General features: G+C 41.5%; 1 protein-coding gene across 8 annotated transcripts in view; it reads right to left on the bottom strand.

Annotated features, from left to right (window-relative positions):
- Window positions 1-29: 29 nt before the first annotated feature.
- Window positions 30-14,171, bottom strand: part of meis2a (Meis homeobox 2a) — an 82,161-nt gene continuing 68,019 nt past the window's right edge. For 3 of the 8 annotated variants that reach the window (XM_028437319.1, XM_028437318.1, XM_028437320.1), the window contains exons 10-12: window positions 7,438-7,496; window positions 5,695-5,805; window positions 30-1,946 (exon numbers count right to left, since the gene is read on the bottom strand). In XM_028437319.1, coding sequence (XP_028293120.1) covers window positions 1,639-1,946; window positions 5,695-5,805; window positions 7,438-7,496 — 478 coding nt within the window. In that variant the 3' untranslated portion in view covers window positions 30-1,638. Of the gene's footprint in view, window positions 1,947-5,184; window positions 5,278-5,694; window positions 5,806-7,437; window positions 7,497-14,171 lie in introns of all 8 variants that reach the window. The other 5 variants (XM_028437323.1, XM_028437322.1, XM_028437326.1 and 2 more) reach the window with 3 other exon arrangements.

Raw genomic sequence — 14,171 nt, 5'->3', positions numbered from 1 at the left:
CAGTTAATCACACAAAAATCTAACAAAAATCAAAAATGAAATATTTATTACAGCATTTGTGACTGAACACCTTTTAAACATTACGTCACAGTCCTCATACAAGTATTTTATGTATTTTTGACAAAGCTTTAGGGAGACGGCATCTTATCTAGTGAGGAACACGTGCTGAAAAAGGAAGGAATTCATGGACATACAATATCAATGCCACAGCAGATCTGAAACTAGCAAAAACATTCTTTTCAATTGAGGTAAACACATAGAATATCTAACATGAAACAATTAATAGACTGAACTCTGTACGAAGTTTGTTACAATATTCTCTCAGCTTTTTTTTTTCTCTCCCAAAAGCATTGAGTTGATAATTTAATTTTTTTTGTCCTTTTTTTTGTTTATGTTTGTTTTAGGTTTTTTGGTGCATCAACCATCAAATACTTCTCCAGTGCCACAGAATCAACGTTTGTGTCAGTATATCGTCCTTATGGCAAAGAATGTTGATCCGCAGATAAAGAAGTGATGTAGGATGTTGCTTTTCCACTGTTAAGCTTCCTTCAAATGGCTCTTACCAACGAGAGTCCGGGGTACAAAAAAAAAAAAAAATCAAATCAAAATAAAAATGTATAAAACCAACACAATCCAGTGCTTGGGCGATTCAAACAAAGAACTTGTTTCCTTTAAAACCTACAGGGCAACATTCATTCATGAACCAAAAAAAAAAAAAAAAAGAGAGAGAAGGGCATGACAAATGTTCAAACTGAATCTTGTGAGATCCGGTGTCATTTAGCAGCCTTTTCCCATCACGTCCTGTCTGTTGGAGGACAGGACCTGATTGCCCTCTGTGGTGGTTTGAAGCCTTTTTTTTTTTTTTTTTTTTTTTGAGATGTTCCATCTTTGTTGTTTTGTTTCTTTTCTTTTATAGTGCTGTGCTGCGAGACAGTCTCTCCTCCAGGAAGGAGCACACACAGTGTGAGAGAGAAAAGGTGAACCCTTTAGTTCTAAAACTAGCTCAGGAAACATAAACCATGTGATCAACAAAAAATGCACAAGTTTTAACTTATTTATCTATACTTTTATACTACAGTAGTTATAACTCTTGGAGTCTTTGTGTTGTCTTTTTTTTTTAAATCTTCCAGACTGATCGTGTGTGTGTGTCTGTGTGTGTGTGTGTGTGTGTGTGTGTGCGTCACATGAAAGTGTACAGGATGATGTGTGTATGTGTGTGTGGTGTGAGAAGTGTGTGTTTTTTCGAGTGCATGCATCTGTTCGTTTTTTTTTTTTTTTTTTTTGTTTTTTTGGGTTTTTCTTTTTTGCACACATGAACATCAAAAACATCCACCGTTGTTCTTTACCAAAAGCCCGAGACTTTACAAAGTGTTCTTGTCAGCTTGGTCCTCCGTTTTTGGATGAAAGTAACAAAATTGACAAGTTTTTAAAAAAATTTAAAAATCACAGCTCATCTGGAATTCTGTTTCTTTAGTGTCAAATTCATGGTCAAAGGGTTTGGTTGTTTATTCTCTAAAAATAGTCTCAAAATAGGATTTATTGTGTGGCTGCTGCTTTCTTTCTTCTTCTTTTTTTTCTTCTTTTTTTTCCTGTTTTGAAGTAGCTGCTGTAGTCGTGGTAGAGCAAAGTTCCCTTATACTATTGGGCATGGATGTCCAGGCCTTGTCCTCCAGTACTGGGGTCAATGGGTGTGAGCAAAGGGGGTCTCTGCGCAGACATGGTGATTCCTGGGTGTGACGAGGGTCCTCCGTGCATCAGCATGGCGTGGTGAGGATGACCGTGAATGTGCTGGGTAGGGTCGGGTAGGTAGGCGTGGAGAGGGGGTCCGTGTCGGAGCTGGGAGGGATGAGACATCATCTGATGATGGTTGGTGTAAGTGGATGGAGCTATGCTCATGCCCATTGGACCGCTCTGAGGTACGTAGTCCCCTGGCATGCCTGGCAGACCTGTGAGCAAGACAGAAAGAGAAGAAAGAAAAAAAAAAGATCAAATGAGTTCAGCCAGTCAATAAATTCATTTGGTAACTGCAGCTTTGACATGCTCTCTCTCCATTAACAGGCACTAATTCAATTTAAAACTCAACTTCACCAATAAAGAGCTCGGGAGATTTTATGACACTGCGTCTGTGACTACAGAGCTTTTAGCTTCTGCAAGTAAAGAGAGACATTATTGCGCTCGGCTATTTTGGGCTATGGTGAGTGGTTTACAATGCCCAATAGCGTTGTGGTCGGGTCTCAGGTTGGAAAATGATCCTCGGTCGTCCACAGACACTGTAGTCCTGGAGGTTGTGAGGAAAACCAAGCTGCACTATTGATGTGGAGAAGTGCTAATACTTTTACGAGGGGAGCAGTCAATTCCCCAGCTGAGTAATGACAAGCCAAACAGGCGTGCTCTCATGGGGACGCAGCTTTGTGAACATACTTGATTTAAAATCCCTTCAAGAAGTTATTAAATAATGTAGATCTTGGATATTTGGGAGCTTTACCACGACCGATGACGAAAAAAGGGTTTGATTACTCTTGAGGTTTAGTGTATTTTACTGTATTTCAAACAAAACGCTGCTCACATATGCTTTGAAGAAAAAAAAAGGGGGGTTTGTAGGGAAAGAAGGAAAGCAGCATCACACCACAGCAACAAAGATACAAGGAAGTAAAAAGAGAAAAGAGAGGAAGAGGAGGTGCAGTGTGTTGGTATCTGTGAAGGTGGACTTTAGTTCATATGTGCAGGGACCTCAGCATGCTGCCATCTCACATACTGTGACATGACCCAGGACACAGAGCTGGCTCAGCAGTACCACTGTTTGGCTTTTAACATGGCTGTTTGTTGTAATCAAAAGGAAAGAAGTAAGTTGTGTGTGTGACTGTGTGTGTGTGTGTGTGTGCTTGTCAGAGGCCTGGGACTGGAGTATGGGAATATGGCTGCTTCAGAAGCTTGGACCTTGGGGAGATACGAGTGAGCAGGAGGTCCCGCTGGAGCCAGGGGGCCTGGGTCTGGGATTGGGTCTGGGCTGGCCTGCTTTGTAATGTGAACCCCTAGGGGATTAGAAGCTGTAATAGGAGGGGAGAGGTTGCTGCAAGGTCACTAGGCATGCTCACTCTCTGCATTCCTCTACCTTGGTACACTGCAATTAAGAAATTACACTGGAGGGCCCCGGTGAGGGAAGAGAAGAGAAGGAGGACAGAAAGGCGAGAGGGACAGCAAAGGCCAAGATTAATGGCCGCTCTCGCTGTTTGAAAGCTGTGCCATTTTCTTATTCTCCCTTTCAGCGTCAGTTCATTGGAGATGCAAGTGTTTGTCAGAGCAGGCCTCTTAAAACCTCACTACTGAGGTCATAAAGCGAATAAATCACTCAGGGTGTGAAGGTATGATGGGTGCCCTCACCTCCTTATAACCTAGAGCAACTCCTGTTAAAAAAACCCAGCAGATGTTTTTGACACTGTAATCTGCTAATCTCTAGTCTTGTAAGATACAGTCATTCCATTAAGTAGATCTCTCCCCCCTCCCCTCCCCCCCTCCCCCCTCCTTTCTTTATTAACAAGAGTGGTAAAGCCATCTGAGTACTATAACTGAGGACAGACAGGGCCTCCCCGCCTGCCTCCCTCACTATAGCTGTGCACCTCTGTTATGGCACAGCAGTCTGCTCAATGGCTAGCCATAATTAAGTACCAAATATACCATATTGTGTGGCTGTGTAATCAAATCAAGAGAGGATAATATTCCTCCATATTAAGCTATTAATGTAATTGGTCATGAAGCGGAAAGTATGTTACGTAATTTAATAGTCTCAAAATTATATGGCCCTATATTAAGAATTAGCCAACCTGAGCAAATGTTGTCTCTCTGTGGCTGTTTTAGGGAACATTGCTTCCTGTTTTTTTTTTTTTTCCTCTCTCTCTCTTTCCTGCTGCCATTAGCAAAGACAGGAGGGGACGAGAGAGAGAGAGAGAGAGAGAGCGGAAGTGAGGAGTAGAGGAGTGAAATGATCTCTGTCGGCAGAATTGCTGCAGTGACCTCTTCTAGAATCCAGCTTCCATTTACATATAAAGGGTTTTTTTAATCAAGGTAAGTGTTATTATATTGTGCCTCATTGGGCAAGGGAGTTTTGGTGTTAAATAAAATCTGGTCTGCCCTGATGCCATTAGGATGGGATACATCTTGATTTTATAAATGTCAGCACTGTGGCAGAATGGCTATCTTAATATCTTAATCAGACTCTGACTATTTAGCTGCTCAGGGATTGTGAATGTGTGTGTGTGTGTGTGTGTGTGTGTGTGTGTGTGTGTGTGAGCGTGAGCGTAGAGACACTCTGTATGTGTGACAGAGATCTTCTTTCAGACACACTATGCAAGCTTGAATCTACAACCCAATAAATTTATCTGAGTGTCTTATCGCTCTTGTCAGCAACTCTCGGGCTCGTCACTGGCCCCCACTCTCCTTTGAATCGTCTCCCTCCAGTAAAAAATAATCAAAACACACGGCCCCCCCACACACACGCTCATTCCTCCCTTTACACAGCTCAAACCAAACCCCCAGTGAAGGATTGGTGGTGTCACCCACCGCCCGTATATCTCGCTGAGGGACCGTAATGTACTGCGGTGTTCCCATCTTTGCATATAAGATAATTTGGGCATCAATCCTTCGCCGGACAGATTTATGTCACTCGGAGGACAGTTTCACTTCTCCTTCTTTATCGCTTCACTGGAGCCTGCTTAATTTCTCCCTGTCAGCCCCTTCCCCAGGAGATGTTATTTTTTCCCTAAATGTCCAACATTTGCATTGGCTGTCCAAGATGGTGAGAGCGATGGCGCTGTTGTGATAAATAAATTTGCGTATGCCACGCCAGGCTGATTCTTCTACAGTACTGCTGTTGTTGTTGCTGCTGTTGTCTGGCGCCACAGTTTAAATCCTCTCAGTCTGAGGATGGTTTTCCTCTTTCCCATGTCTTCAATTCATTCTCGCCCACCCTCCGCCCCCGAACACCCCCCCAACCCATTCCAATCATCCACCCCGACACCATGAAACTATCTCACTAAAGGCGTGCTGATAGATGTTTGCAGGGGGGTTCAGAGTTCACTGTAAAATAACTGGGAGCACCCAAGTGAAGTGTTAGGTAAACGTCATCCCAGAATCCCAAAATGTGAAAGAAAAAATGAATAAAGAACCAGAAAAGAGCCTGTTACTTACTTCCCCCTTTTCTCTTTGCGTTACAAGATGAAGGCTACATGTAGTGCCATTGCCCATCCATGCCCATATTCATCCCCATTCCACTCATAGGCCCTAGAAAAAGAAGAGAAATGCCAAGAAAAAAGGGTCAGCACCAGTTTGAACTGTAGAGAAGTTGAATAAGAGCCAGGTTAGGATGAAGTTATAAAGGGAGAGGAAGATGGAGAAGGAGATTGTGAGTTGTTTGGATTACATCCTTTGATGAACCCCCTTGAATGAAGTTAAATAGTGGAATAAAAAGCAAGCAAAACAGGCAGTGGGGGAGATTGGGGAATGCTGAGGAGCAGTGGGTGAGTATTAGGTTTATGTGGTCGACCTGAGGACCAGCTACATGCTGAGGTGATCAAATCTCATGCTGCTGACAAGAGGATCAGTGTTGATCAGCTCATGATAACCAAGGGTGAAACTGGTGTGTCTGGTGAAGCAGGCGGGATTGAAGAAGGGGAAGGGAAGGCGGACAGGCCGACTTACCGGCTGGTCGGATCCCCATGTGTTGCTGGCCGTCCAGCACAAAGCTGCCCATTGGCTGGCCCTCTGGACTGTATGCTGCTCCTTGGCTTACTGAAGGATCAAGAAGAAAACCTGATTGTAGTCAAAATGTGGACGTGAAAAAGGAAGGGGGGAAGAAGAAGAGAAAACACACCAGACAATCAGCAATTGTCCCAGCTCGAGCCCAAACATACTGTAAGACATTGTGCTCATGTTTGAGGACAGCTTTGACTGACACGTGGCATGCAAACACGCATACAGTGGGTCCTTATACATGCAAGAACACACACACACACCCCACACACACACACACACACACACACACAGAGTCAGTGTCATTCAAAAACCACTCTCCGATGAAGAAACATTGTTCTCCAACGGAGAGATTAGGCATGCAGTTTGACAGGATGGGGAGGATTTCTGCAATAGCAAGCAATTCACTTGTGTCAGTGTACAAATATGTAGTCATAAAAATAGCATTCATGTCCAGTGCACCAATGTGCTATTTCAACAAAAAAATACCCCCTAAAACTGCCAAATTACCTCATATAATGAAGTCATTCATGACAAAATTGAACACTAAGGAGTTTCATTTAATTAGTTCAGGTTTATCTAGCTTTGTTTTTATTAGTCTTAATTAAATGATAGTCTTTAGAGTCTGCAGAAAACAGTGCATTCTCTAATATAAAAGTCTTATCTTGGATAATCTGTAATTCCCAGAGATTAGGGGGAGATGTTCGTCATGCTGTGTTTGTTCTTGGTACGAATTGCATACATGCTGCCACATACGACGCACAATGGCCCAATAACGCAGTCGCCCACATTTCTGAATGCTTCTCCTTTTAATCACGGCTCGAGTTTCTTTGAACAATCTTTATCCCAACGACTGGGAATCTTTATGAATCGGTGAGCCTGCTAATCATCAAAAACAGCTTTTCCCTTGCTGAGAATTTACTTGGCTTTTAAAAAAAATAATGCTTTAGTCAATAAAGCTGAGGGTGAATGAATTATATCACAACATAACCAAATGTAGTGCTTACTACCCAGTTTGGAGGTATTTTGTAATCCGACTGGTAGATGCAGAAAATGTGTGTTATCAGCCAACAATGTGAAGCTTTCCATAATCCCAATGTAAATCTCTTGTTGCATCAGTTTGGAATCCAATTCTAAGATCCTGTTAAATAATGGAATTATAATAAACTGCTTTTTTTTTTTTTTAACCCGGGGGTTGATTTTCAGACAAACATCGACACAATTAAAACAGAAAATCTGAGATCTTTATTTAAAAAGAAGAAAAAAAAACAACAAAAAATATCCAGCAGGAATATTGAAGACAATTCCCCGTGAACATGCTCTAATGACAAAAAATAAATAAATCAAAGCCAAAAATAACATAATTCATAAACTGCTGCTAGCATTTTGCAGCTCCTCTTGTGTCCAATTAGTAATTCAAAGACTGAGTGCTAATACACCTCTCGCTCCACTTAGAATGGGAAATCTCCAATTAGAGTTAATCAGCAAAGGACCTCACAACCACTCAACTCATCTTGTGCAGAAAATGAGAAAAAAAAAAAGAATCAACATAGAAAGATGTCAGATAGGATGAAACATAAGCCATAGCCAGTAGTCAATAAAGAACAAAAAGGATGGCTTCATGCATAGGGGAGAATCAGCACTGTACATTACATCTACTTAATAATCAAGTACTTTTTCTTTTTTTTTTACCTGCTCGATTTGACTGGTCAATCATGGGCTGTACTATTCTTCTTCTGGCGTTAATAAACCTAGAGGACAAAAACACAGAGAGGAGAAAAACAAACGTTAAATCACCCTGCATATAAACACACAGGCAGATTTATCTGGAGACAACACAAAGACAAAACAGTCGTGTATGACCCAATGGCAACATTAGCCATCAAGTCCTTGAGAGGGAGACACTGGACAAAAACAGCAACAAACAAAAGGGCAATTGTGTGCTGACTTGGGAACCCAGTGAGGGATACTTTTAATGTTCCTTATGATCTATTCCCCCCTCTTTTAATAAAGCTTTTGATTACGTCCGGTTGCTATGGGCACCAGGGAGACATTCCTCAAGTATTAAGTGCAACTTGGGCACAGAAGAACCCTCAACATGGCACATCTCTTTCTCCCTCTTCCTCTCAATCTTTCTGTGTCAGCCCTGGAGTCGGCTACACCCGGCACACACTAACTGTATAGTCTCTTCTTTACACTTTCTCCAACACAATTCTTTGCGGCGTTCTCATGCAAATTCAAAGTAAGCTTCAAGTTAGCAGAATGCACAACACAAATGGGTTCTTTGATTGCAACCCTCTACTCCACCTCCCAATTCCACCCGCCCCTTAGTGGGACCCCCAGTCTGGCTGCATTGTAGGGGGTTCTGCTACCCTTCCAGCTGTCTAGAAATGAGGTCCAGGCATGGGCCACTCCGTGCTTTCACAAGGGATTGTTATGTCAGTGAGCCCATCAATTAGACTGTCTGAAGTTTTATCACCACCACAGCAGCGAATAAGTACAGCTCCACAAAGCCTCCCTAGCCTGCCTCGCTCCTGTGGCTTTTCCAGCGTAAAGCCAGAGGTCATCTGGAGGTGACTGCCAGCCAGGGGCAACCTTTATAACTCTGAATGAGCTGCCTTGGGCTGTGTTAAACACATGCTGGTCACTTTGACCAAGTAAGGTCTTCAACTTCCCGCTTTTCTCATTCTGACTTCTCCACATATTTATATTTAGGAAGTCAAAATACGGTAGGTAGTTGAGGACATAGTGCTATGGCTACCACCATATGGTTGATATTAAAAAAGGGTTTCAAATCACGTTGGAGCTGTTCAACATGGAGTGTACTTAAAGTTCCAAAAAAGCAGAGAGGAGAGGATAAAAAATGACCCCCCCCCTCCAAAAACACAGCCAACGGATCCATCAATACAGCTAAAGAACTGGTCATTAGAAGGAAGGGAGAGCTGGAACCAATTTGGGCTCCTAATCCCCCATGAAGCCCTGATACCTGCCCTTACCTTCTCCAATGAACTTAAACGCCTGTAATCTGCCTGGCTCAAAGTGACATGGTTAAACGTACAAAATGCACGGTTGGGAAAAGAAAGACTTGGTGCTCATTTGCCAGGGGGCATCCAGAGTGCAGGTACGCTGGGATGCTGGGGGCCCCTTAAAGAAAAAAGATGAAACACGTGCATATGAAAGTGAGAGAGAATGAAAAGAAGAGAAAAGGAGGTAGAGTGCATGAATGGGAGTTGGACTGGAAATTATGGTTTTCATGCACAATTTCTGATTTAAGGGAGAAATGGGAATTAGGTTTATTAACTGTGAAAAAAATTCTTGATAAAAGAAAGGGGACAAAGCCATTGTGTATGAAATGTCTTGAGGAATGAATCAGCTTTAACTGTGAGCCATATGTGATATTTCTTTGTACAGTGTAAGACTTGCCAAATATACTGTATGTTAATGTTAGGGCTGCACGATTTTGACAAAAAATCTATATGCAATTTTTCTGACAGATATTGTGATTCGATTTATGATTTTTAAAAATATTTTATTAATTTAAATGCATACGCGTCTCTCTCTCTCTTTTTTTTTTTTTTCTCCAAACACTGTGTTTTCCACATATATTATTTAAAATTCAAATTCAAAAATTTTAGAAAAAATAATACATTTTTTCAGAAAATATTAGTTTTTAACTCCTGTGAAGAAACCAAAATACATACTAATAAATAAAAAATCCATAATTAAACAAAAATGTATGTCAAAAATAAAGTAAGATACAATTAAAAGGTAGATACATATAAGTTGTACTGTGAGGAAACAAAATAAATACTAATAAAAAAAAGAAAACTATCATTCAACAAAAATGTATGTCAAAAATCAAAATGTAATTTAAAATAACGAGTGAGATACAACTGAAAGGTAGATATAAGTTGACATGGATTATTCTGACTGCTCATTTTTAATTATTCATGTCATATAAAGATGTATGAGAGCAGCATTGTCACCCACTTTCCCCTCAGGGATTAATGGTTTACTGAATCTGAGAAGGTTTATTGATTAAGTTTTGATCAATTTAAATTAACCTAATTTAAATGATCCTGATGACATCATTCCAGACCATAATGATTAAACCAAACGAAATGGACGCAAGGATGCATCAGTTATTTCACCACTAGGGGCCAGAATATTTTCAACTATTAGAAGTTATCATTAACCTAAATGTTTAAGACTCTATAATCATTGGTATCGATGGTCTCGTCCACAATAACAGACAACTTTTACCACAGATCTTCTGCAGCTCTGATGAGTTGCTGATCAAACATTCTGAGCAAGCAAAACTGATTAAAGCTGCTGCTGTTTTCACGGAGCACCGCTGCGCTTGATGAGAAACGCTTTACAGACACAGTAAAGTTAAGCGGGCACTGGTCGGCTCTGTTTTTTGGAGCCAGTGATGATTTGCATAGTTTTTTGGCAGTTTAGACAGTGTTTCGGGTGGTTTAGGTGGTGTTTGAAGTGGCCAGGGTGACAGTGGGAAAGGCGGTGCATCTAATAAGTGGTCCTCAGAAACATTTCCCCATTAAAAAAAACCTCCTTTTCCTCATGGTGACGCAGTTTCATCCCAGCAGATTCTGTCAATTTCCGCGTTCAACAGTAGATTCCCTTTTCATTGGTTGAATCCGTGATTCTGTCCACGATTCTGTTAACGTGGATTTTATAGGGCCCTAGTGTAGTTGTTGTTAGTGCTCTCATTGAGACTCACTGAAGGCATACAAGCTTGTGTCCTCTAACCATCTCTGATTGGCCAGCTGCCCAGGAAGGCGGTACAATTCTGATTGCCAAATATATATATCACTGAAATGATGGAGACGGAAGAAAAAACCTCAGCATCTGAGGTTAGGTTATCGCAGTAGTGAAAACTTCACTATCGATGCAATTAAAGTTAATCGTTCAGCATTACTGTATGTCTTACTCTGTTTTGGCTCATAAATATATCCATTCTTCACTATTCTAGGCCAAAAGACAAAGTACCGTTATTAGGGATGTTCTTCTCAGTAGCTAAAATTATTTGTACATTAAAAAATGAGAAATACTTGAAAAACACACAATGGTTATTGTTATCTATTTTTCCCCTTAATATTAACTAGGGAAATGCAATTGTTTAGCATGAAAATGCTGCTATGCTAACAAGAAATTATACTCAAAGATCCTTCTTAGCATTACCCTTTGGCTATGTACCACCACATAGTCACAAAGACTCTGTTTTGCACACTAAACAAGTTGTCACAGTAACCAGAAGGTGATGAGGTGTGTGGGGAGGGGTGACCGGGGGCCCCTCTCGTGGCCGTAGAGCACCTTTTATCAGCCTGAGTAAAGCCAATTGAGATTATCAGAGCCAGGCCTGATAACACTGTTTTCCCTCGACCTGTGAGCTGCTAATGGAGTGTGCTTAGAACAACACAATGAAGAATCCTCCAGAGAAGCAGGCCAAGTCAGCGTGGATGGACATACAGATGAATGGATCTTCGGGAACTAGAGCCCATAGGGAGGCGACACAAAAGTTTACTACGGGGATTTAAAATCACTAAGGCACTCGCTAAAACTGTAAATCCAAACATCGTCACCAATGACATGGGCACTATTGTTGTCAACGTGTCTGTAGGCTAACCAGAACACAGTCGTCACAATGCTAACACCAGCTAAAGAACCTCTAACCCATAGTCCATGTTTTATTATCTACATCTGGTGGTGCAGCTTATTACGGCCTGCTTCTGCTCAATGTCAGAGCACAGAAACACCAACACACACACACTAAGTGCACAGGGTACCTCTCAACATGGGAACTCCATGTTGTCTTCAAAGAAATAATTAAAGACAAGGTTAGGGGGTCGTGTGGAGGTCATTTATTAGGATTACAGCTCAGAAAGCCAGCCAGTGAAGACAACAACATACTGCTGTTACAAGTGAATAAATACTTTAATCCACACATTAAAGGTGACACATATTTTGAAGTTCTGCATTAAAAACAAACACAAGCTAAGTAGCCTTTTGGGGCATGGTGCCATATGTGTGCACGTCTGTCAATATGTGCACATTGTGAGTGTCAGCACATTCTTTGCACGCCCGTGCCAACTGGCACACAGTAGCTCTTCCTGCTGACATGCCCTGAAAGGGTAAGAGGGATGAACGTGGACAAGCCAATGTTTGTTTGTGGATATAATATGTATTCATCAAACTGAATCCTACACTTGAAGTTTGAATAATGTATAATAAGAAGAGGTGAGTGCAAAAAGAAGAAAATCTGGATTCCCTTTTGTAGCCTGACAATGAGATAGAGTTTTTGGATTCACCCTGACTTTTTTTTGGTTTGGTCCAACTCGGCGACTGTCTTGACTGACAGTTTCTCCATTTTGCATGTAAAACAATACTTGAGCAGGTCAATTGTTCTATTTTTTCTAACCTTAACAAAATGTTTTCAGGCAGGTTTTGGATGATTTTGGTGGATGTCTAAGAGCTTTAGGTAAGGATGTTCTCTGGTATTGGGTAACACTGGTCAGGGAGAATGCTTACATCATGTCCTGTAATGGTTCTGCTAAAGTAGTGCTTTGGCCTGTCCACGAAGATATTGCAAAAACAGGGCTTCTATATATTCAGACTCTTTTGAAATATCATTATACATTAAATATAATTTTACACACACTGCTTTTTCTGAAGTCAAGTATTCATCCTTTAACCTAAGGAACCGGTTTCATAAACTGCAGTCATCATAGATGTGCAAAAAGTCCAGATAATTACTAGAACTTTGAAAATGCAATAGCAACAAACTACAGTATTAATGTCAATGTGAAAGAAGGGCCTTAATTCCGGTTAAAGGACTTACTGCCACACCTGGTAACTTGTTCCTGTTGTCAAAATTCCTTCAGTGAAAGACTGTTATGCCAAACCACCCTTGCCTGGAACACAACCAAGTCAGATTAAGGGGGATGAGACTACAAGAGACAAACTGCCTGGTTGGCCAATTGCTGCAGAGGTTGGAAAAAATCCAGCCAATCAGTAGTGGGGTCATTCCTTTGACAAGTTTGTGATGAAAGAAAGGAACCGAGCCAGAGTGAGCCAGAAAAGAGAAACTAAACATGTCTTCTCCAAACACCCGACTACTCCAACCAACGCTCTGTAGAGCGTGCAAAGACAGGAGGTGTCTTGGAAATTGTGACAGAGAAGTTGTCAACCCTTTATTGCCTTCTTAGCCAACCCACAAATGCCCATTTTGTAAGCTAAAATGCCATGGAGGAAGGAAAGTTTCCGTATGTCAGTCAAATTCTTAGGCCTCTGTCTGTGTGTTTATACGAGAATTGGATGCAACAAAATCTGAACAAGAAAGTGCCAAACTTGATCCACAATCACTGCTTGCAAACATGAATGTCCTCTGGTTCCTATTAAAGATCATTGCTTCCATACTTCCACTCAGACAAAAATAAAGAACCCAGACTCCAAGCAACTGAGTCACAACTGACTGGAATCAACCAAGGAAGGCTTTGGTTTGATCTTTTCTTTCCTTAAAAGATCGCAAGAGAGGAGTGAAAACACCCAATGTCCTTTGACCAGGAAGTTCATGCAAATTAACCCCCATAAGGATGGTGTGTTTAGTAAAAGCAAACACTCATTATGGTCTGCTCTGACAGTGGGGTAGTTTGGGGCTACTGAACTTCCAACACTGATCTACTGTAGTGTCAACAACAGTGATTTAATCAGCTCACATGGTGCAGGCAGGGCCCCAGTGACAGTTTATACATCACTTACCACCAGACTGAACCTACAGTATCAATGAATTTATCATAAACCATCACAAAGGCTATTTTCACAGGCCCCCGTCCTGCAGGAATGGAGACAAACGAGAAAGAGATGGGAAAGAAATGAACACGCTTCCTTAAGCTCATCCTATCAGTGACAAAGTTTTCTTTTTTCTTCCTTAAGTTAAAACAGAAGTCAAGAGACATGCGCTGGGCGAACATTACCTCACCCCCGTGTTTGATTTAGTGCAGATGTGAAGTGGAGCAAGGCAAGATCATTTTTTAGGAACGTCAGAGAAGTTCTATGTTCAGGACTGCCACTGTGTTTACATAGTTTTACCTCTTTCTATCTCTTTTTCTCTCCCTCATTCTCTCATCCACACTGCCTCCATGCACTGCACCCCCCACCTCCCCACCCCCCCACACATGCTCTTTTGTCTGCCTCTGAAAGGGGGGACTGTTTCACCTCTCCTCCATGGACTTTCACTGACCTGTTTTTCTTTCCCTTTTTATTACTGCACTCATTGCCCATTTGTGGCATCCCCCCCTCAGCCCTGTATGACTAACATTTGCATTGCTCCGTCAGTGAAGCTGCAGAAGTCATTTCTCTTTGAAACCCAGGGAGCACGAGTCATTAAGACTCCCATGGAAAATCAG

The sequence above is a fragment of the Gouania willdenowi genome, chromosome 22 (genome assembly GCF_900634775.1).
Source record: "Gouania willdenowi chromosome 22, fGouWil2.1, whole genome shotgun sequence".
Classification (NCBI taxonomy): Eukaryota; Metazoa; Chordata; class Actinopteri; order Blenniiformes; family Gobiesocidae; genus Gouania; species Gouania willdenowi.
Note: the sequence above shows the minus strand (reverse complement) of the source record. Positions and strands in the feature narration are given on the sequence as shown.